This window comes from Mytilus trossulus, chromosome 9 (genome assembly GCF_036588685.1).
Source record: "Mytilus trossulus isolate FHL-02 chromosome 9, PNRI_Mtr1.1.1.hap1, whole genome shotgun sequence".
NCBI classification, from domain to species: Eukaryota; Metazoa; Mollusca; class Bivalvia; order Mytilida; family Mytilidae; genus Mytilus; species Mytilus trossulus.
In genome coordinates, this window is record NC_086381.1 from 25,228,840 (window position 1) to 25,251,908 (window position 23,069).

The following is a 23,069-nucleotide window of genomic DNA, read 5'->3' on the forward strand; positions in this document are numbered from 1 at the left end:
GATTATTTATCATATTTTGCCATAAAGTATAAAGAAGTTCTATTTTGTCGGATTTATTCCTATAAATGTTGATAAGCGAGAAATAAAAACAACAGTTAACCTGTCAGGAATATGACATTTGCTGCCAATTCGATAAAAGTGTTTGTGCTTTGATTTTCCCATTTGACTTTCCGTTTTGAATTTTCCTTAGTATTTGGTACTTTTGTTATTTTACTTTGACTTCTCTCAGATTATTGCGACACAGTGTGGGTGCAATTGAAGTGATTTGTAAATAATAACCCAGAGGGAACTTATTGGTGTTTTATGATGGTGACATAATGGAAGATATAGGCCATAATAAATGTAAATCCAATCTTTCAGCTTTACAGCTTAAACTGATGAATTGTGTCAATTAATATTTCTTTCATTCGATATGCATGATTTCATTAGTCAAATACCATCTACTTAATTATTATACCCCACGCAACGAGTAGCGGAGGGTATAATGTTTTTGACCCGTCCGTCCGTCAGTCCGTCCGTCCGTCAGTCCTGTTTCTTGTCATCGCAACTCCTCTCAAACCACTCAACAGAATTTCACGAAACCTTTTCAGATAACAAGGACATACTATGTAGTTGTGCATATTGACGGGAAATTGCGATTAATTTTTTTTTCTAGGAGTTACGCCCCTTTGAACTTATTTACTTTAGTGTACTACTGCAACAGTTTGTCATCACAACTCCTCTCAAACCACACAACATAATTTCACGAAACCTTTTCAGATAATAAGGACATACTATGTAGTTGTGCATATCGACGGGAAATTACGATTCAATTTTGTTTCTAGGAGTTACGCCCCTTTGAACTTGTTTACTTTAGTGTACTACTGCAACAGTTTGTCATCGCAACTCCTCTCAAACCACACAACAGAATTTCATGAAACCTTTTCAGATAATAAGGACATACTATGTAGTTGTGCATATCCACAGGAAATTGCGATTCAACTTTTTTTCTAGGAGTTACGCCCCTTTGAACTTGTTTACTTTAGTGCACTACTGCAACAGTTTGTCATCGCAACTCCATTCAAACCACACAACAGAATTTCACGAAACCTTTTCAGATAATAAGGACATAGTTGTGCATATCAACGGAAAATTGCGATTCAATTTTTTTTCTAGGAGTTACGCCCCTTTGAACTTATTTACTTTAGTGTACTACTGCAACAGTTTGTCATCGCAACTCCTCTCAAACCACACAACAGAATTTCAGGAAACCTTTTCAGATAATAAGGACATACTATGTAGTTGTGCATATCGACGGGAAATTGCGATTCAACTTTTTTTCTAGGAGTTGCGCCCCTTTGAACTTATTTACTTTAATGTACTACTGCAACAGTTTGTCATTGCAACTCCTCTGAAACTACTCACCAGAATTTCACGAAACCTTTTCAGTTAATAAGGACATACTATGTAGATGTGCATATCGACGGGAAATTGTGATTTAATTTTTTTGTAGGAGTTACGCCCCTTTGAACTTATTTACTTTAGTGTACTACTGCAACAGTTTGTCATCGCAACTCCTCTCAAACCACATAACAGAATTTCACGAAACCTTTTCAGATAATAAGCACATACTATGTAGTTGTGCATGATGACGGGAAATTGCGATTCATTTTTTTTTTCTAGGAGTAACGCCCCTTTGAACTTATTTGCTTCAATGTACTTCTCAAACAGTTTGTCATCTCAACTCCTCTGAAACCACACAACATAATTTCATGAAATTTTGTAGATAATAAGGACATACTATGCATGTAGATGTGCATATTGACAGGAAATTATTATTCAATATTTTTTCTTATACAATTTTTTTCCTTTCACTTATTTAATTTCTCCAATGACAATGTTGGGACGTGGGGTATGTGAGCGTGCTCACTAAGGTTCTTTAATTAAAATAGCAAAAACCTTTATATTTGGTTGATTTCTGCATCATTATAAAACGGCAAATATAACATTAATCAACTTTTTGTGTCTAAAACAGATTGTGAAAATTCAAAATAAATGTAATTGAAATGTACTGCTTTTAAATATTATACATCAAGAAAACACATTTCTTGATCGATCGAGATCCGTTTACCAAACATTACCTTTACACTACGTGTGAGTGTAATTTCCCTTATAGTAAACTAGAGACAAAAGTAACAAAAGTAGGAATAAAAGAAATCAAACAACACTGATAAACAAAAGACATCTAGTCGTCACTGAACGGTTTCCGGATACAAGCATATGTTTATTCAATATGTCAACTATAATACCCGCTCCTATTCATTCGTAAGGGGAGAAAAAGATACCAGAAGGACATTCAAACTCATAGATCATAATATACTGACAACGTCATGGCTAAAAATAAAAGACAAACAAACAAACAATAGTACACAAGGCACATTATAAAAAACTAAAGACCCAACCAATACCTGGGGATGATCTCAGGTGCTCTTGAAGGGTAAGGAATGGACACATTTAACCGTGACAATCACATATCTATAGCTAGCAGAAACATCAAATTGATTCATAGAACGATGCAGCTGTATTTTACACTGTTGTTGATTATATGCACGTCGTTTCGAGATTGAAGTTTACAGCCATAGATATGTTTCTATGTCGTATTATAAAGCCAGTTCGACCTGCTGCACATCCTGCTATACATGCATTACCAGACATGCGAATCCACATTCAGTCAATAAACTCATCATGGATACCAGGAATAAATTTGGTATATGCGTCAGACGCGCGTTTCGTCTACAAAAGACTCATCAGTGACGCTCGAATCCAAAAAAAAAGTACGAAGTTGAAGAGCATTGAGGACCAAAATTCCTTAAAATTTTGCCAAATACAGTCAATATGTCACAATTGGTAACGTTATTGATAAGGAAGATTTAAATCGTACATGTGCATAAAAGTGAGCTCGAGAAATGTAGTTAATCTTTATGTAATGATGATTTATAATCATTTCCCAAAAAATAAATTGTCTTGGTCATTTATTTGTCCTCAAATCCGACAAGGTGTACGTTAATATCAAAGACATTTGATGACAATTTATTTCTAACCGGATTTAGACGAAAATGTTGGTTATTGACTTAAGAATGTACATCAGTTGGACGGGCGGGCGTCAACAGCTAAATGTTCTCCGTGCTTTTTTTCCGTCAAGCATATAAAATTTTAGTATTTTGTTACTGGCCACAAAATGAAGGTCAAATTTAATAATGACGATTTGGACTTTTGTCGTTTAGAAGTTACGGTTCTTGAAACATAGAAACAGTTCGCTTCCAGTTGTGTTCGTGAATTTAATGATCCTTTTTGTGCCCTCTTTATCTGATTTTTTCACGCAAATGCATTGAAATCCTGAAACCTATTAACTACAACAGTTTTAATTCGAACATCATTGTGTGCCTGTGAATGAAAACAGGTGCTTGTTTTCGTCATAGGTTGAATAATCCACACCAATTTTCAAACAAATAGGCACTGAATATGAATAATTGCATTGAATCTATATATAACATCGTTTTCCTATCTATGCGACATGTGTTTGGCTTATAATATTTGTTAATGAAAACTTTGAGCTTTTCACGAGCTGCTGATCGGGAACCTCCTTCGGGAATCGTAGATGAGTGAATACAAGAATGTTGCTATATTAAGTGGTAATTTTGTTTTAGATTATCTAAGCCTTTTACTGCCGATCGCGAGGGTGGTCAATTTTCATTTTATTAATAATCGAGACTCAATTGAGCATGAATGTAGAACAAACAGCGAATTCCATTTTAAAAGTGGGCTATACTTTGTATAATGGGAACCAAATGTGCACCTCTTCTAGCTGATTTGTTTCTCATTTTTATGAGGCTGACTTCAAACAGAAAGATCTTAGGAAGAAAGAACAGAAGTTGGTCGTATTCTTGAAAGATGCTATATAGATATAAAAAGAAAACAACCTAATAAATCAACTTCTCTCGCTAAATATTTCAAAATTTGTTGACTTTGTGGAACGCATCCATCCAATGGAACTCGAGATAAGGGATATGAAAGACACAGTTTAGTCTGCCCCATATCTTGATTTACATCTACATATTGACAAGGAGGGTCGGTTGAAAACTAAATTTTACGACCAAAAAGATTATTTCAGATTCAATTCTGAACTTTGCGGCCTGCGTACGGAGTATATATTTCAGTGGATACGATATTCCCCGGCTTGTATTTCCCATCATGATTTCCTCGATAGAGAGAGTAGCTATTAATCAAAGAAGGATATTAAATAAAGAGCTCCATAGGGTGAAGATGAAATCATCCCTTTAAGAACTGTCCGTACGCCATTACGAAGTTATAGACTGTTATGGAATATCTCTCTAACAGATGATAGCAGTTATGTACCGAATGTCATTACCACGATCCCGTCCACTTTTGAGATAATAAGACCTAACGAATTAGACTTATAAACAGTCGAGAACAAATATGAGCAACACGATTGGTGCCACATTTTGAGAAGGATCTGCTCACCCTTTAGGGTGTCTAGTTTTGATAGGGTTCGTGTTGCTTAGTCTTTTGCTTTCTATGCTGCGTTTTGTGTACTATTATTGTTCAACTGTCGGCCTTTATTCAGTTTTGGCCGTAACGTTGACGGTTTATTTTGGACTGAATTTAACTTGGTATATTTGCTTCTCTTTAGTATTACGTTTCGCTGTCAAGATGACTAAGACAGTTTATATAGACAAACGTCTTATCAATAATGTACGCAAGTCAAAACTATTTTACTCATTTAAACATGCATATCCTCATTAGACAATTGAAATAATATCGAAATTTTGCAGCCTGACCTACCATACTATTTTGCTATTCCAATATTTTTGAATGGGAAGGGGGTATTAGGAGCACAATTACAGTTTCCGTAGCAATGTAGGCATATATAGTCATACGAAATGTCTCCATCGATCTTAAACTTTTACCATAATTGATCATTTAACCTTATAATTACGATTGCTATAGTTTCAGTGGTTTTATTATTATTAATTGCAACAAACAATGAAAAAAATTCAAAAATTACTCGATCTATTACCTTTTTTTTTTTAATTCTGTACAGTTAAAGCGCTTATTCTAATTCATTGTTTTCTAACAGTTATATTTGTATGGGTATATAAGAAACTTGTATATTCTTAAGGTTTATTTCTCTTCTTGTATTTAGGTAAAAAAAAAATGTATTCATTGTTTTGTTAGATGTTTGATATTGTTGTTTTGTCTAAATCGTCAAATATTTTAATTGTGGTTTTGTCGAATACTTCATATATTTTGTAATTGTGGTTTTATCGAATTTTTCAAATATTTGTAATTGTGGTTTTGTCGAATTCTACATATATTTGAAATTGTGGTTTTGTCGAGTTCTACATATATTCGTAATTGTGGTTTTGTCGAATTCTACATATATTTGTAATTGTGGTTTCGTCGAATTCTGCTCTATATTAAACTCGTATTTCATAATACATTCTATTTGGCAATTGATCTTTATCCATTAAATTCAACAAATATTAGTATCCTGAATATGTTGATTCCACAGTTGATCGTTTAACTTCTGTCATATTTCACAACAGAAAATGCAAACTTTATGAATATCAAAATATACATTCTGAAAATTGAAAAGATGTGGTTAGATATTTTTCTAATCCATTTTGGTTATTTATATCCAAAGAACAAATATTCAACCTAATGATGTTAATCAAACATTTTCTTTTCACAAAATGTTAGACTATTAATTGTCTAATGCACATTATTTATTTATCTAGATTCATTTATTTCCATTCAAAAACTCCCAAAATCACATAAAAATGGTTTCATAACTTTTTCTGTTATCTCAGTTTTAAAAAGAATATTCATCATCGGAATGATTGCCATCATAATCATCTGTAAACATAGTTGTCATCTGATTCAGCATAATAATCTGGCTCATTAGATATTCCTCCATCATCTAAGTTCATGTCGAAAGAGCAGGTTGGAACATAAAACGGATTATGGAATTTTGACTGCAAATAGTTAATAGTAAATAATTCCATAATCCTATCTATTTCTAAAAATAAAATAAAGATTGATTTAATCGAATGCTTGTGCACATTGGCAATATTATTTAGTATTTAATAGTCATTGAATATCCTTTATTTTCCTGCACACTTTTACAATATTTGTAACCTCCCTAGATCTTTTTTTTTAAAGCAAAACACATATTCTTTCAACACATTTAACTATCATATTATGACTAATATATGTTATATTGAGGAATTAAATTACAACCACTGGGTCAATGGCACTGCTGATCAAGGCTTTCTAGTAGTAAACACTCCGTTGTGAACATGAATTATAATTTAAATGGTCGTAGCTTTAAATTCACTGTAATAAAATTTTAAATTCACTGTAATCTTACCGAATTTTAAACCTATAATCAATATACTTTTTATCTGCATTTTGAGAAACTTTTCTGAAATTTATGTTCCTCAAAGCTATACAATCAAATGCTTTATTTTTCTTTTTTAAAAGAGGGGCGAAAGATATTAACACAGAGAGAGTCAAACTCAGGGATTGAAAATAAACTGACAATCTAATAGTACACAATACATGAAGACTAAGCATCACGAACCCCACCAAAAACTGTGGGTGATCCCAGGTGATCCGGAATGGTAAGCAGATCCTAAACATGTTGCAACCGTTGTGTTGCTTATGTTATTACAAATCCGGGATATAGGTCACATTAGTGAAACCTTAACCTTACGTTTGTGATTAACACGTCATGATAAATCTGTTACGGACAACACATGCGTAAGGTACACACAATTTTCATCTTTCTTTAATGAGTTTATATACTTAACATCAAGGACTTCATACAACATAAAGACCATTTCTGTAGCTAGACCAATAATTATAAGGATAAACAAAAGGTTTTCAAACATCCTAGCGCAATTTGATTAATTCTCGTTTATATTTGACGAACTTTAGACTAGAACCACAAAGTAGCCTTCAAATAATTTCGAACTGGACGACATCCACAACAGCGTTTTGAAATTGAAGAACTGATATAAATTTATTTTATGTAGGTTCAATTTTGTAGAATAACGGTTTTGTGGATATTTATTGCAACCTTATTAAAAAAAACAGATACTTAAACCTTGTAATATTTTTCAGCTGAAATACTTCTGTATTGTGACAGTAATCAACAAACTTCAGGTAGGATTTGATCGTTGTAGGTACTGGGAGTACTTCTATTTTTGATTCCATGTCCGATCCAGCTGACGCCTTCACAAGCTGCCTTCTAATAACATCTCTACAACGATGTGCTAAAGACTTAAGAACCGACTGCGAACTCTTGATTAAGGTCTGCAATTCGGATTTAGCATTCTCCTTTCCTATTATCTTGTAACTTTTACCTGCTTTGTCTATATTTGATAAATTCAATGATTTAAAATCAAAATTTTCAAACCATTTCTCCTTTTCAAGTTCCCATCCACATCTGATAAGACACTCTGCAGCCTTGAAAAATCCATTTTTTATTAAATTCTGCAAGCCTGAAGACTCTGTTAATTTTGTGTCCCTGTAAAATATGAAAGTCATTGAATTATTTCTACAAAGAACCTAGACCATTTGTCAGAGGAAAATATGTCATAAGTATATTCACAAAAAATCAGGACTACAAAGTTGCAGCACTCCCTTCCATGTTACTATTTGCATTTATATTTTTTGTAAGAATTGGATATCCGAAAAAAACGGAACTCCGAAGGGAATTCAAAAAGTAAAGTCCCCAATCAAACTGTTATATCATAACCCCAAACACATTATATCAAGGAATCGAAAACAAATAGATAACATCTGTCATATTCCAGACTTGGTACATTCATTTTCATATGTTAAAAATGGTGGATTCAGCATGGTTCTATAGATAGCATAATAAAATTAACGGTACCAATTTTCTTGCACCAGATGCGCATTTCGACAATACATGTCTCTTCAGTGATGCTCGTCGCCAAAATATTTAAAATCCAAAGCTTATATAAAAGATGAAGAGCTATAATCCAAAAGGTCCAAAAAGTATATCCAAATCCGTGAATAACATCTCACTTGTATGGCAAAACAAACAGACATGATAAGTAAAAGTAAGTCAACATTGTGTTATAATCTTAATAATTATAAAAACAAATGTTTCAAAACGAAAAATTAAAAAGGTATAAAGTAAATGCGCGTATGGCGCAAATACTAAATTTAAAACCTGGTATCGATGATGAACTCAATTATTGGCAACATCTGAATTTTTTAAACATGGGTTGAATGCAGGACGGGAGAATACCAATAAGGACATCCGTCAGCTATATATAGAGGCTATATTTATATTTTTGAGTGACGAATGCGTATATAAAATCATCAAAAAGAGTTATTTATTCTAGTGACTAAGAACCAGAAGCGCTGCCTATTAAAAAAGAAATGATATTCAAGCAGCTGGAATATACCATATTTTCGTGCTTTTGTTCCTTTGCCAACATACCAATAAAAGGTAGGAAATACCATCTAATGTCAATTCCATAAGAAACATAATATTTCCATTAAAACATATATTAAAAGAGTGCAACAACTAATTAAAAAAAACACCTGTTTTTTTCTTGAAATTGTAAATAAGTATAATATGTGGCGCACTAGTAATGACAATTTGTAATTATAAATGCAAATTCCAGATTAATAAATGTGGCTCAATCTATTTCTCTTTTACCACAAAAGTTATATACGCAAATGTTTTGGTACGTTTGAATAAACGATGGCATCAAAAGCACTATTGGTTTGTCAAGGAAGAGTTAAATTAACAAAAGTGCATTGAACATTAAGCAAGCAACATTTAGACTTTTAACAATATGTCAAATTTAATCAATGAACAACTAACTAAAGAACATGTATGTGTATTTTTTAAAACGAGAATTCATCTGAGTGTTTTAATCGGTACTACTATCAATTTGTATCACAAATCTTAAAACTTCTTTATACTTTTTGAAATTAAACTTTATCGAATATGTAGACAAATAATCCTATGATTTCATGCTTATTTATCTTTAAAAGCAGTAATCGTACGTACTGAACCGAGACTCTGTTTCTTCTTTCTATATCTAGACTGTCAGTTGTTTTAATAGAACATAATTGTGCTCCTCCACAGACAAGACGATTCAATGATGACAAATCAATTTCTGTTTGAATGACACGCTTTGTTACACCTGACACTGTATGATATCCGACTTCCTTCACCATTTTGGTCACTAAAATATCTACTGGCCTTTTTCCAGATGTAGTCTGAATATTCAAATTAGCCCCGTTCTTAATTAGAAGTTGAACAATATCATCCCGGCAGTTTGACCAATCTATAATAGAAACATTAGAAATTTTATAAAACAATTTTGGATTGGCTAGGCAGCATTTCAGAAAAAAAATGCCGTTTAAAAATATTTTTTTCCAAATAGATATACATGATATATAAATCATTTGCGATAAAAAAAAAAAAAAAAAAAACTAATCGGATTCTACATTTTCGACAATTGGGAAAGTGAAAGGATCTTTTAAAGGTATATGTATTCTGATCATTCCATACCTTTAAATGAAGTTACAGTTACGCACGAGTTATAGGTTGCACTTATGTACACATAAACAATGCTATTATCCATAGCTAAAATTGTAACACGTTTACTACGAAGTTTCGCAAAAACAATATGCCTTCGATTGAAAAGAGGGACGAAAGATACCAGAAGGACAGTCGAACTCATAAATTGATAATAATCTGACAACGCCATGGTTAAAATAAAAAGACAAACAAAAAAAATAATAGTACAGAAGACACGTCATAGAAAACTAAAGACTTAATAGTCAAACTCATTAATTGAAAATAATCTGACAACGACATGGTTAAAAAAAAGACAAACAGAAAAAATAGTAGTACAGAAGACACGTCATAGAAAACTAAAGACTTAATAGTCAAACTCATAAATTGAAAAAAATCTGCCAACGCCATGGTTAAAATAAAAAGACAAACAGAAAAATAATAGCACAGAAGACACGTCATAGAAAACTAAAGACTAAATGTGTGCTATTTTTTATTTAAAGGTCAAACCATATTGTTTTGCGGCATCTTGTCAACATTTATATGCCCCGAACTTCTAAGAGTTTTAACTCATACTTAAATTCTGTACAACCCCTCCCTTTACTTTTGGTCTTCTTCACTCTTTTCACCGCTACATTCTTTATTTATTCTAATAACATTCCCAAGTTATGTCTTCATGAGATTTCACTACGTATAAACTGGTAAGATGAGAAAATTTAAACCACAACCGAAAGTTGACAAAGCCAGGGATACGACGACAATGATAACGACTCAAACAATGTTTCTATATACAGACAGCTTGGGTAAATAAAGGCAACAGTAGTATACCGCTGTTCAAAACTCAAAAATCCATGGACATAAAACAAAATCGGGGTAACAAACTAAAACCGAGGGAAACGCATTAAATATAAGAGGAGAACAACGACACAACACCGAAACGGACCAAGCATCAGATAAAACCCCACGAGAATAACAAATATAACATGAAAATCAAATACATGAATTTGGGATAGACAAATACCGTGCCACGTCTTATCTCAATATCTCAAAAATAAGAGAAAACAATTACGTCTCAACGTAATCTATTCTAGGGGTTGACAATATTAGTATTTCAATTTCATTAAATGCTTAGTTAACAGTATATTTATGAATATAGGTATATCAATTATACTAAGTATTACATGTCAACACAAAAGTTCTGAGCACTGGGCTAGAGACAACAAACACCAATATAGTTATAAAGGGATGTAACTCTATATAATTGTCCAAAATGAACGAAGGAAAAAATGTGTAAAGACTATGAGAGAAAGGAGAAAGGTACCCCCTTTCATCCCTCTCATTAGTAAGCCAGGTATTCCGTTACCACAAATCACTTAAAACATTTACTACATTTTTCCATATTTTCCAGATATTAAGATATGGTTTTGAAGTATGTTTTTCCAAACGGGATAGCACATCCTCATTTTTACGGAAAATGTTGTTTACCGTGCTCGGAAATTAGGAAACGATCCTGGTAAACTTATCGATCCTATAAATAATCTTATTCTAAAAGATTACCAGTTCAACACTGTGATTATATCAGTTAGTATTGTTTTAATAATTTGTTATCAGTAAATTAGAAGCAAACTTAATGTTATTGTTGCATATACATATTTATGAATCTGTAATCTGTCGATACCGGAATCCTAGCATTACACAAGGTCATGTTTTACTCTGAATATTTAAAACGTCTTTACACTCAATCAATTGGATTTTGGATAAGTACTGATTTATAATTTTTCTTAGATGCATGATTTCTTTACAAGTTGTTAGTGGCTTTGAACTACAATATAGCTGTCAGTTACTGCGAGAACTCTCAGATCATTACTTAGTGTCTTTTGATGTTAGTATCATGTATATATAAGTACCTAGCCACTTCCATTCTGTGTATTTGTAAGATGAAAATTTGCATGTCGATCATAGATTGATTGATTAACTGTTGGTTGCTTTACGTCCAGTGGCAAATATTTCATGCATGTTCAGGAAGGGAACAAGTTAACAATAAATACAGTAGGTAGGTCTTGTCATAATAGAGGCCATCCATGATGTCAGATGGTTTGGGAAATTTGGACAAACACTGGAAAATGAGGGTATATTGTTTAAGGACAGAAAGTTTGCCTCGCAACAGGCCACCTACGGAACCATCAAATAGTTGCTGCAAGGGTTTTTAACGTGCAAAGATCATGGCACTCTTTTTATATGAGGCATCGGATTCAACGTCCCATTCTGACGTGACTGCGAACTTGATACATTCCGCACAACCAAACGGACGCCCCCTTCTGCAAACGTTTGACTGCCGGTGGGGAAGACCAAGTTACCATATTTCATTTCCCCAGTCATCCTTGGGGGCTAGCGGTCATAGAAATAGTAAATCTAAAACTATGAAATGATATTTACATGGTACAAAATACGTAACATTATGGTTAGAATTAAAAAAGAATACTTGAGGACTGAATAATTCTTTTTTGAAAAGAAACATTTAGACAAAGAGACAAATAAACAATTGAAGGAAACGAAATAAATTTGTTTGCATAGAACTCTTTGTATCAGTACAAAAAGGCCATTTTCACGCCTGGTAAACCATCAAATCTCAACCAAATAGTTCAGGCATGAAAAAGTTTACTGGCACTCGCGATTGTCTGATATTGATTGTGATATTCTGGAACCATGTTGAGATTTTCTCTCAAATACTACTTCAAACTAGCTAATTGTCAACCAGGAACAATTGTCAAAATTGTTGAACCCTCTATATAATAAACTCTTTCCTCGCTCAACCATTTGGTTGAGATTTAATGGTCAACCAGGCGTGATTATCAAGTGTTACATTTGACCATATGTTTTTAAATTAAATTGTGTTAACGTTCTTTGTTAAAGCACCTGCAAAACTTGAAAATGAAAATCAAAACCTGCAAACATAACGCCTTTCTATTTACTTGTTGAAATGTCGTCGCATATAAAAGGAATCAGTAGAGTTTAACAACATCTTAAATTGACCGGCATTCTTCTTAATAGATTTCACACATTTTACAATTCACTTTTATTAATTATTCACACCTACCTAATTCACAGGCAAAATGTAAAGCTGTCTTGTTTCTTGAGTCACAAAAGTTAACGTCTGATCCGTGTTTAAGGAGCGATTCTACCAAGCATCTCAATCCTGTTAATACCACATATATCAGATTCGATGTATCACCATTGATTTTATTAGGATCACAACCTTTTTGGAGAAGCAAATCAATGAATTCTACCCACACTGGGTTTTTCACAGGAAAATTTGCAATTGCTTGTTCTATGCAATTGTTTCTTGGGTTTGCTCCTGCATTAAGAAGCGCGATTCCAGCTTTTAGATTCATTCCTAGTAAAATAGATGTTCTGATTTAAACAAACCAAAAGTTGCAAGATGCAAACACATGACGAAAAAAATTTAAAAAATACATGCTTTAAAATCTTTTCCTTTTTGTGTAATCCCTATGCCTTCTTTTTACTGTGTTTTATACATTATAGAGTTTGGATATACATCTGATTTCAATGTAACTTGTTATTTATTGGATTCACTTGTTCTTATTTTCTTTTACGTTTTACTATTTACATACATTTTGAATATTTACATTTAACTGAGATGTAAAACGTAACCTTTAAGTGTGAAAATTTGACAGCAAATCCTACATTTTAATGTGACTTGATGTGTATCTGATTTTACATTTTCATTTATGTTGTCTGTTCATGGGATATATAAATAATATTCACCACGGATCAAATACTGACATAGACTTCATGTAATAAAACGCTTGTATACTCATTTATATGCATTTGAATAAAGTTATTTTTAACTAAAGAATTGAACAGTGATAAAAACCTTCGATCTGTCATTTAGGTAAGGGACGCTTCTGTGTGGGACCGATTTGCGTAACTTATATATAGATATATATGTATATCATTACTGTAGCCTATCATAAAGTAAAACAATAGACGAAATACCAAAATATGAAAACTGAATAATTGAATATAACCACTGACCTGAACTGCATACTCCATCTAGTGCGGAAATGTCAGACTTATCAACTAAATTAACATTCAAGCCATTACCAACTAACACAGGAATCATATCTTCCCTTGTTTCTTTAGAATGCAAAACATTTTTTTGATTTTTATTTGATGATGAAGGAAAGATACTTTCTTCTGATCCATATTGGAATAACGTAAATAAAGCAGATCTTCCGACCTTATCTGTTGCGTTTACATTTATACCATTTTCAAGCAGCAACTTTGTCATAAGATATAAGCCTACAAAACAATTGATCGAACAATATTAATAAATGTTATTGTTTGGTATATCACTTAAATGAAAGAGAAGTTATTCAAACAAGTTTACAGTCAAAACAAATATATACAAATCAGTAACTACAAAAAGAAGACACATTAATGAATATATTGTAATCATTAATAAAAGAATTATTGAAGTATTGTCTCATCCTTAAGTCATAAAGGTATACATGTTAACCAACTTTAATTCAATAATTTTTCAACACACAAAGGAACCCTTATTGGAAGAACATTACAACCCACTGTAAAAAAATTAGCACCTTTATATTCATATTATTTGATGAAACTTTTACCCAAGCATTTTGCATCGATCAAGTATTAAATGGTCAAAACATGTCACAAGTATGTTTATAAACTTATATCTTCCTTATTAATTTGACCCCTCATTTAGAAAAGTTGTTCTAAATATAATGAATTTTCCCACTTTTGAGAGGTAAAAATCTTTAAAAAAAAAACCAGTTATATAACCCCTTCAATTAAGGGACACCACTCATAATGGGGGGGGGGGGGGGGGGGGGGGTGGTCCCAACCTGTTTGTTGGTCTTTGTGAAAAAAAAGAATAGTACATTGTCCCTTAAATGATTTAATTGAATACAAAAATAGCATATGTTACAACAAGTATTATGTCACATAAATTAGTGATTTTTTTTTATTTTTATCTTTATGGTAGTACTGCATCATTGAATTTTGTCAATCAGCCATGCTTTTATCCTCAAGCTGTGTAAGAACCTGCTTGCAGATGAAAATGCACATGCCATGTTCACGATTTTACAACAAGATGAAAAAAAGTTCAAAAACTAGCATGTTAGAATAATCTTCAGAGAAAACGTTTTTGATTGGCTTATTATTTCATCATGAGAAACACAGAATTTGATTGACTGAACACGATTGTCTTAACTTGGGAACAAAATAAGGAACAGATGGTTTTCGCTTAATCGTGTTTTAGAGTTTTTAACGATACCCTTAATATTAATATTTTTTAATAAATGCAAGGATGTATTATAAAACGTCCTTGATAACATTAAAGAGAATGAACACAGGGCGAACGTACTGTATGAGCGAAAGAACTCAGGACGAACAAACCAAGGGCGAACATGTAAGCAGGGCGAGTTGTCCCGACACCAAATTCACGCATGCGTACTACAAATATCTAAAGTTAAAACATCCGGATACAAGTAAACAAATAACGTTCATGTAGATAAAATCTAATCCTTTACATAAATAAAAGGGTACATATTTACGATAGTGATTGTTTTTCAATCCTAACTTACAAATTAAATGATTCAGATGCTTACTCATGTGTAAAAATCGGTGTCAGGAATCAGAAGTTGTTATGAAATTGTAATACACAGAAACAACTGCGGTCTAGGGAGGTTCACTGATTTTAAAGTCGGCACCATAGGCCTTTAGAAGACTTGAAGTCTTCTTCAACCAAAAACTCTAAATTACCATCGTTAAGCGTTGCTGACTTCAACAGTTACAATAAAAACACATATAATCCATAGCAACATACATTTTTAAATATTCAAATGGAAATGTAAATAAAAAACATAAATTTATAGAGGGTGTTTATTTCCAAATTAAAATATGACTGCATGCTTTGGTACACTCCTAGTCTTGTCTGTTCTTTTCAGAAGGTTCAACAAAAAAGGGGGAGGTTTATTTTTTAAATTGGTCATACATGTAGATCCTTGAAAATATAATTACTGAAACGTTTGATGGACTTTATTTCGAGTTCATCTTCTGATAATTAATTTATGAGTGGTTGCTCTGGTAATGAACACTCTATTTTTTAGGTAGTTAAACGTCGTAAACCCTTTAATAAATGAGCTAAATCACTTTTATTCAGAGCTGACTTTATTTGTTTTTATTTTGGGGCTGTTCTCGTTTTTAACTTTTTGCCGTGACCACTCCGTATATACTAGTATTTGCTATAGTTTTCTGTACTTTTCGTGGGGTCTGCTAAAGTAGAAGAGTTCCTCGAATTCAATATATGTACAGTATGAGTACGATATAAGTCAAATTGTACAAAACTATAATAAATCAAACCTTTTGTTGATATATCTGAATACAATACATGTAGAAGTGATCTACCATATTGATCTTTTACATTGATGGATGCCCCTGCCTTTATGAGTGTAGAAACTGCTGATACATCGCATTGTTTAACAGCTGAAACAATGGGTATTTTAAAGCTTGTGTGTTGGTTAGGGTCAGCTCCATTCCTCAACAAAAGATCGATTAATTCTTTGCAGTTGCATCTAGTCGTTGCTAAATAAAGTGGTGTTTCATGTGCTTTGTTTTCGACAGTTGCACTTTCCGTGGCATCAAGTATAGCACTTGCTGTTCTGATTAAACCATGTCTGACAGCAGTATGTAAAAGAAAAGGATTATCTCCGTCGTCGATAGATTTGATAGAGCTTTTTATCATGAACTGGAAAATTTCGGCTATTTCAACAGTGTCTGCGCTTTCGTTGTTACATTTCGCTATCAATAAGGATGTAAGCGGTAAATTACCATTTCTATCCTTATTGTGAAGAACGCCTCCCTTCTGGACATAGCATTTGAGAAAATCCAGTGCACCATTCAACGCTAAAATAAATAGTTTTGTAAAAATAACTGATAAATAGTTCTTAGGATATCTAGTTTAATTATTTATGTTTTTGTATATAGATGTAAGAAGATGTTGTATGGGTGCCAATAATACAACTCTCCAACAAAATCACAATTTGTAAAACGTATACAATTACTGGTCAAAGTACGGCCTTCGTTTACTGTTAAACAAATTCAATCATGTGTAATGAACGGAACAAACATGGAAAACAGACCGACTTTCTGACACGCTAAACAATTATACAGTGATCATATCTGTCTGGTTTTTCAAAAGACACACTTCGTACGTTGTGAATTAGAAACCTTAAAAAAAACTTAAACTGTAGACAATTTTTATCGATTTTGGAAAAGCAAAACGTATAGGTCAAAATATAGAGATGTTTAAGAGGATTTTAACAGCAAGTAGTTCAATCGAAATGTTTATAACCTTTTATTGCAGAAAGCAAACCGTTAAACAGTATTTTATGTTCAACAAAATCTTATGATTATTGAAAAAATATGGTAAAAAAATTGTTCCAGTCCAGTTGTTATATATTAACGAGTCTTATCATTCGACTAAGGTAAAATTAAAACTATCCATACATGGTACCATTAGGAACATAAGCTGTCAACTGTCAAATATTTTACTTACATTCTGACCAACATACATGTAGGACCGTCTGCCCAAAAACATTTCTATAATCCAAGCCAGCTCCATGGCAAATAAGAATCTCCATTGTTTTGAAATCTCCTTTTTGTGCACATTTCATTAAAACATTTCCTAATTTTTCATGATCAGTAACTGCACCGGCATCTAAAAGTCTTTTTATCAAAGTCAATAAAACGTTGTTTCTTGCATCATTCTCATTTATATAACTGTTTGTATTGTTGTCAAAAACATAAATGGCCTTTTCCAAAGCTGTTTGACCTTTAACATCCTTCCTGTCCAGCAAAGGATTGACAATCAGAAGGCAGTTTAGCATGGACATAGCTGTGGCCTTATCTGATTCAAACAATTGAATAAAATTACACATTTAAAACTAAATTCATAAATAACCTTTTAACTAAAGTACTTATAGAATATCAAAACAAAAAGTGACGGAAAGAGCATCGACTAAGTATTATAATCCTGGTACCTTTGATAACCTTCAAATAAAAATGATTCGATTTTGATCTTTTTCTCTTGAATTGTGGTAAACTAAGTAAAGTAGCATGAGGGAAAAAACCAAAAGCAGCGACTCAGAATAACACTTTATGTTTATGATTGACAGCCGCGGATCCAGAACGGGGGTCAGGGGGTTGGAACCCCCCTTTTTTGGACGATCAATGAATTTGATTTGGAACATGTGATTGGACCCCCTCCCCCCACCCCTTGTCCTGGGTAAGGAACCCCCTTTTTAAAATGGTTGGATCCGCCCCTGATTGATTATGCTGCTAATAAGCTATTACCTTGTCAGACACTATATTGAAATTTTATTGTAATAAAGACAGGCATGTACAAAACAAGATTACACTCATTTCATGATAACCTCCGATCGCCCTGGATATACATGTACTAATTTCTACTGGAAATATCAGTTTCTATCAATCAATGAATCAATTAACCATTAAACAATGGGTCTTTTTTCTCAGGAATATGAATTATAAAAGCAGTTTTTGTTGGTAATTGATTGATAAAATTACTGGATTTTTTTTATTTTTTTATCAAAAGAGCGTTGATTTGTAATCTTAATGTCTTGTGAAAATAACTGTTTCTAAGAATGCTTATAATATTTTCTTATTACAATTTCAGTTCATAATCACCTTGTATTTCAATAACATGGTGCAAAACAGTCGCTCCTCCTATTCCAGCATGATTCACATCAGCATTGCAACCAAGCAGCTTTTCAACCACAGCTACATTTCTTCTTTTGCAAAAAAAAATGAGAGGCGAATCCTCTTCATTTTTCGCAAAGTTAACATTGATCGTATGTTCAGAGTCAAGTATTCGTGAACAAATATTAGTAATTAATGTTTCATCAAACTTAAAAAAGCGACGTAAAAATTTAAATAACTCGTAAAATATATGTTCCTTTCTTTTCCCAAAATCTGCATGTTTAACTAACTCGTTCAGGCATTCCAGTCTCCCTGAAACATAACGTCATATTTGATTGGGATGTTTGAGACAACGGATCCATAACATTTTTGAAAACAATAACATAACAGGAAGAGCAAATTGAAAGTTCATGCAAACTTCCTATGACGTTTAAATGAGCTAGATACATACTGTAGTAAGCGTGCGGTATTTTTTGTAAGATTACTTTTTATTACACATAGAAACGGGTCAATTCCTCAAACAATATTACACTACGCCAATATAATAGAAAGACGAACGATACCAAAGAGATCATCAAACTTGAAGACGAGTATACAATGCATTGGCAATAATAAACAAACCACCCAAAAAATATATGTAGGACTCTAAAGTGCGATGGGGACGCTAAAGTACGATGGTCACACTGAAGTGCGATAGTCTACGCTAAAGTCGGATGGTCCGCGAAAATATAGACGTTATAAACGTAGTTTGATAATGACGTTAACAGTCGTACATACAAACCGAAAATGAACATGCCGGAAGATAGATTAGGAGTATTTGATTAACAACAATTACACCAAATGTTTATGACTTATTAGTAATTGGTTAAAACTTAACCGTTCTTTGTCGGCTGAAGCACACAATATTTTTTTTTCGTGCTGGAAGAAGGACTCGTGTTCTATAGTCGACCATTTTACTATATAAATACAAAATAGTATCGGCATACTTATCCTGCTTCTATTTGAAGCAAACGGACACATTTAAATCATTTTTCATGTGGCAGTTTTCTTTGCGATCTCCGTTAAAATGGTGTCGACTTTAATGAAAGTAACGTCGGTTAAATTCAATTCAATTCAATTCAAAGTTTTATTGCCATATAAACTTTACAGTTTGAGACATAAAAACAAAAACAAATAAAGACAAAAACTAAGTAACTCAATATATATATATATATACAAATTCAGGTAAATATTAAAGGCTCCCCTTTCCTCAGTCCCATTAACTTGTTTAAAAAAGGATCTTAGTTTATTCACTTGTGTTGGGGTTGATCAGTAAAGTATATATATAACTTTGTCATTGTCAATGAGATTAGCAAATGAATTATTGTCTATGTTAATGCAATTAAAATATGTTAATCTAATATTTGAATTGTGAGAACAATTTTTTAAGAAATGTTTCTCATCATCTAGTACCTTGCTTTTTTTTGCAAAGTCTCTCTTCGCGAGGAATTTTAAAATGCCTTCCTTTTTCAATCAATAATGAATGATCACTGATTTTAAGTTTTGTAATTAATTTTCTAAATTCAAAGTTTGAGTTAGAGGGATAAGGTTTGATCAATAGATTTGGATAACATAGAGATACATGTTTTCATGCGTGAATTATAAATTATCTGATAAAACATTAGTTTGTTCTGTACTATGTAGGAAAATAAAACATGTATTTGTACTCGCTACGAAAAAGGAGAAAGCTCGGCGAACATTGCCTTTCTCTCGCATTCAAATTAAATCTTATACTAATAAATGTTGCATATTCCGATAATGAACGAATTTTGTATTAGTTATTTACAATGACGACTGTAAGAGAGGTTGTTACATGAGTGTGAACGGCAATCTACACTAAGTATCCAAATATGCAATAAGCTCCGAATTTAAAAAAAATCATTTTACATGAAATATGATATTTTGCGACACATATATTACCCTTTAAGCAATTATTACGTGGTCGGTCTTCTAAGTTTAGAAACAATTACTTAAGCCTGCCGGTAAATTATCAAGCCTATCACATATGATATACCTTAGCATATTAGCTTTTGAAAATAGACTATTTTTTAACCTCGATGTCTTAATCCCTCGAATCACTCTTTTGGTCCATTGCACTTTAAACGTGATATACAATCGTACTTTAGCGAACAAACAATCATCGCACTTTAGCGTGAGACACCATCGTACTTTAGCATAGACCATCGCACTTTAGCGTACCATCGCACTTTAGAGTACCGTCGCACTTTAGAGTCCTACATATATACAAACCAAAACATACAGAAAAGATTGGGCAACACAAACTAAACCCAAATGGTGTGATCTCAGTATGTGTGTTATAACAGTGTGAAATTTCAAAGATGTTTGTTAACAACTGCAGGACATGTTAACTAATCCAACATTTTACCGTCTTTCTTATAGATTTTGTACTTTCTTATGATTGAAGATTATACAATGCGTTTATATATGTAACAAAAATAGGGTTTTAATCCAACACAATCATAGGTTTGAACGTTGTTTTGAATTAAGAATTGTATATATAAAGATATGTATTTAAAGGTTTTAAAATTTTGTTCACACTGTGCACAAAATAGGGGGACAAAATAAGGCTGAAAACGCTCCAAATATTCATATTTAATATGAATATTCACAGTTTGTCTATAACACTATCAAATGTTCATTATGTTCTCCATAGTATCATCCATAGTATCCACTGGTTTCACTGTTTATCAGATCTTTAAGGATATATATACATTGTCTAAAGATCTGTAAATATGCAGAAGAATTTTTTTTGTTCTTTCCTGACCGCAATTAGAACTCATGCTCCTGAGATATCGTGGCACCAAATCACCTTGCACTGTGCCCGACGCGCTAAACCACTAGCTAACTTAAGTTCTACCACCATAAGGGTTCGGTGGCCAGGTGTTATATTTCCTCGTCAGTCGTAACTGACGATGAAGATGGAGTTTTTACAGATCAGCTGAATTATCCGTCGTAGATGATCTTACAAATTAATGTAGGATGCAGTCATAGAAATAATTATATTATTAGTACCACTGAACCAGTGAAAACTCTACAACAGATATTACCGATTGATTCACCAGTGATGTGAATACAAGGCTGAATACATATTCTGTATCAATAATTCGTCTTAATAACAGCAAAACAAAGAGTGATCTGTAAATTTAATCTTATGATTAATGATCTGACAGAAAATTTACAAAACCCGTTATAGTGTTCAGTTTGATCACTAGTCATGATTTTATAAATCATTTTTATCAAGAGCAATTCGAAGGGTCTCACTGGCAGGAACAGCTGATTTAAAAAATAGGTGTTTTCTTGCTGCTGATCCTTTTAATTGCTTGTGAATGTTTGTTGTTTCTATTGACTTGGGATTCTTCCTGCTGCACATTGTGTTGTCTGGTGTTTTTTTTATTTCTTAAACAGTCCCATTTGTCCCCTTCGTTTTGTAAATTTGACAAACATGTAACATTTAGCTATATTGTCGTAAACAAATTATTCAAGAATAAAATTCACGTTTAAACACTCCGTTTTTCTGCTTTATAAGCATTTTCCTGTTAAATTTTAAAAGAAGCAGTTAATCGGTTAATTAAAAAAAAAAAGATTTCTGAATACATAACGACTTAAGGAGCCAAACACTAAACGGGGACATTAAATTGAGGGGTAAATATAAGGGGGAAAATCCTTGTCTTGATCAATGTTGATTCTCAACCTTCTTTTGATAGTCTCTGTGTTTTTCTTCTCTTAGACTTTTTTATATAATGTGCATGTCGACACCATTAATGTGAATATATGAAAGTATTCGAAAATTAAAAACACTTACTGTTTGCTAACATGCCCAAGACTCCATCTTTCGAAAAAGCAGGTCCCATCGTTGTGACATGCAAATCATCAGCAACTGTCAAGCAAATCTCAATGGCGTTCAAGTGGTCTTTTCCGCGGTAGAACATATTTGGATTTGCTTTTAGAATTCTTTTTACGACTTCAACATTCTCCGTTCTTACTGCTAATATTAAGGGAGAGTCACAACCTTCTTTGTTGTGGTTTACGTTGGCTTTATTCGAGAGTAAAAAGTCTATGGTCTTCATAAGTTCCGAATTCTCTTCATCAGTTTCTAAAGATTAAATTTATAAATATTGGTATTGTTTTAAACATTTTACATTAGGACCTTTTATGAACACAGAAGTACGGTTAGCAAATCAAAGTACGTGCATTATGTGTTCTTTCGAATGAATGAACACTTGGGTTGACTGATACTATCCACCAAAAAAATAAAATATAAGTACCAACAATGATACACATTCTTTTAATTTACAATTTGAAATCAACCAGACTTATACAAATCCAATTTCACATGGCAATATCTGTTAAATCTAAATTTATGTTGATATCGGGTTAAATGGCCGTAGGCAGTCTTCGGAGGATAGCTCGATGATTAATAAGATAACGTCTAGACAGAAATACGGAAGAAATAAAGGGCTGCGCTTAAAAATGCACAAAAAAAATGGCACTATTAAGGCTACCTCAAATTTAACTAAGTTTGTTTTCTTAATTTTTCATCCATACATAAAATTTTGTGAAAGTTTAAGATTTGAAAAATCCCCCCTTTTTTAAGCATAAAAATTCATAACAC

At 32.7% G+C, this 23,069-nt stretch overlaps 1 protein-coding gene across 3 annotated transcripts in view; it reads right to left on the minus strand.

Moving 5' to 3' along the window:
- Window positions 1-5,768: 5,768 nt before the first annotated feature.
- LOC134685371 (uncharacterized) overlaps window positions 5,769-23,069 on the minus strand; it is a 68,770-nt gene continuing 51,469 nt past the window's right edge. For 2 of the 3 annotated variants that reach the window (XM_063545077.1, XM_063545075.1), the window contains 8 exons: window positions 22,260-22,550; window positions 18,386-18,709; window positions 17,235-17,585; window positions 16,040-16,582; window positions 13,685-13,951; window positions 12,726-13,022; window positions 9,116-9,395; window positions 5,769-7,591 (listed from right to left, as the gene is read on the minus strand). In XM_063545077.1, coding sequence (XP_063401147.1) covers window positions 7,132-7,591; window positions 9,116-9,395; window positions 12,726-13,022; window positions 13,685-13,951; window positions 16,040-16,582; window positions 17,235-17,585; window positions 18,386-18,709; window positions 22,260-22,550 — 2,813 coding nt within the window. In that variant the 3' untranslated portion in view covers window positions 5,769-7,131. The remainder of the gene's footprint in view (window positions 7,592-9,115; window positions 9,396-12,725; window positions 13,023-13,684; window positions 13,952-16,039; window positions 16,583-17,234; window positions 17,586-18,385; window positions 18,710-22,259; window positions 22,551-23,069) is intronic. The other variant, XM_063545076.1, reaches the window with a different exon arrangement.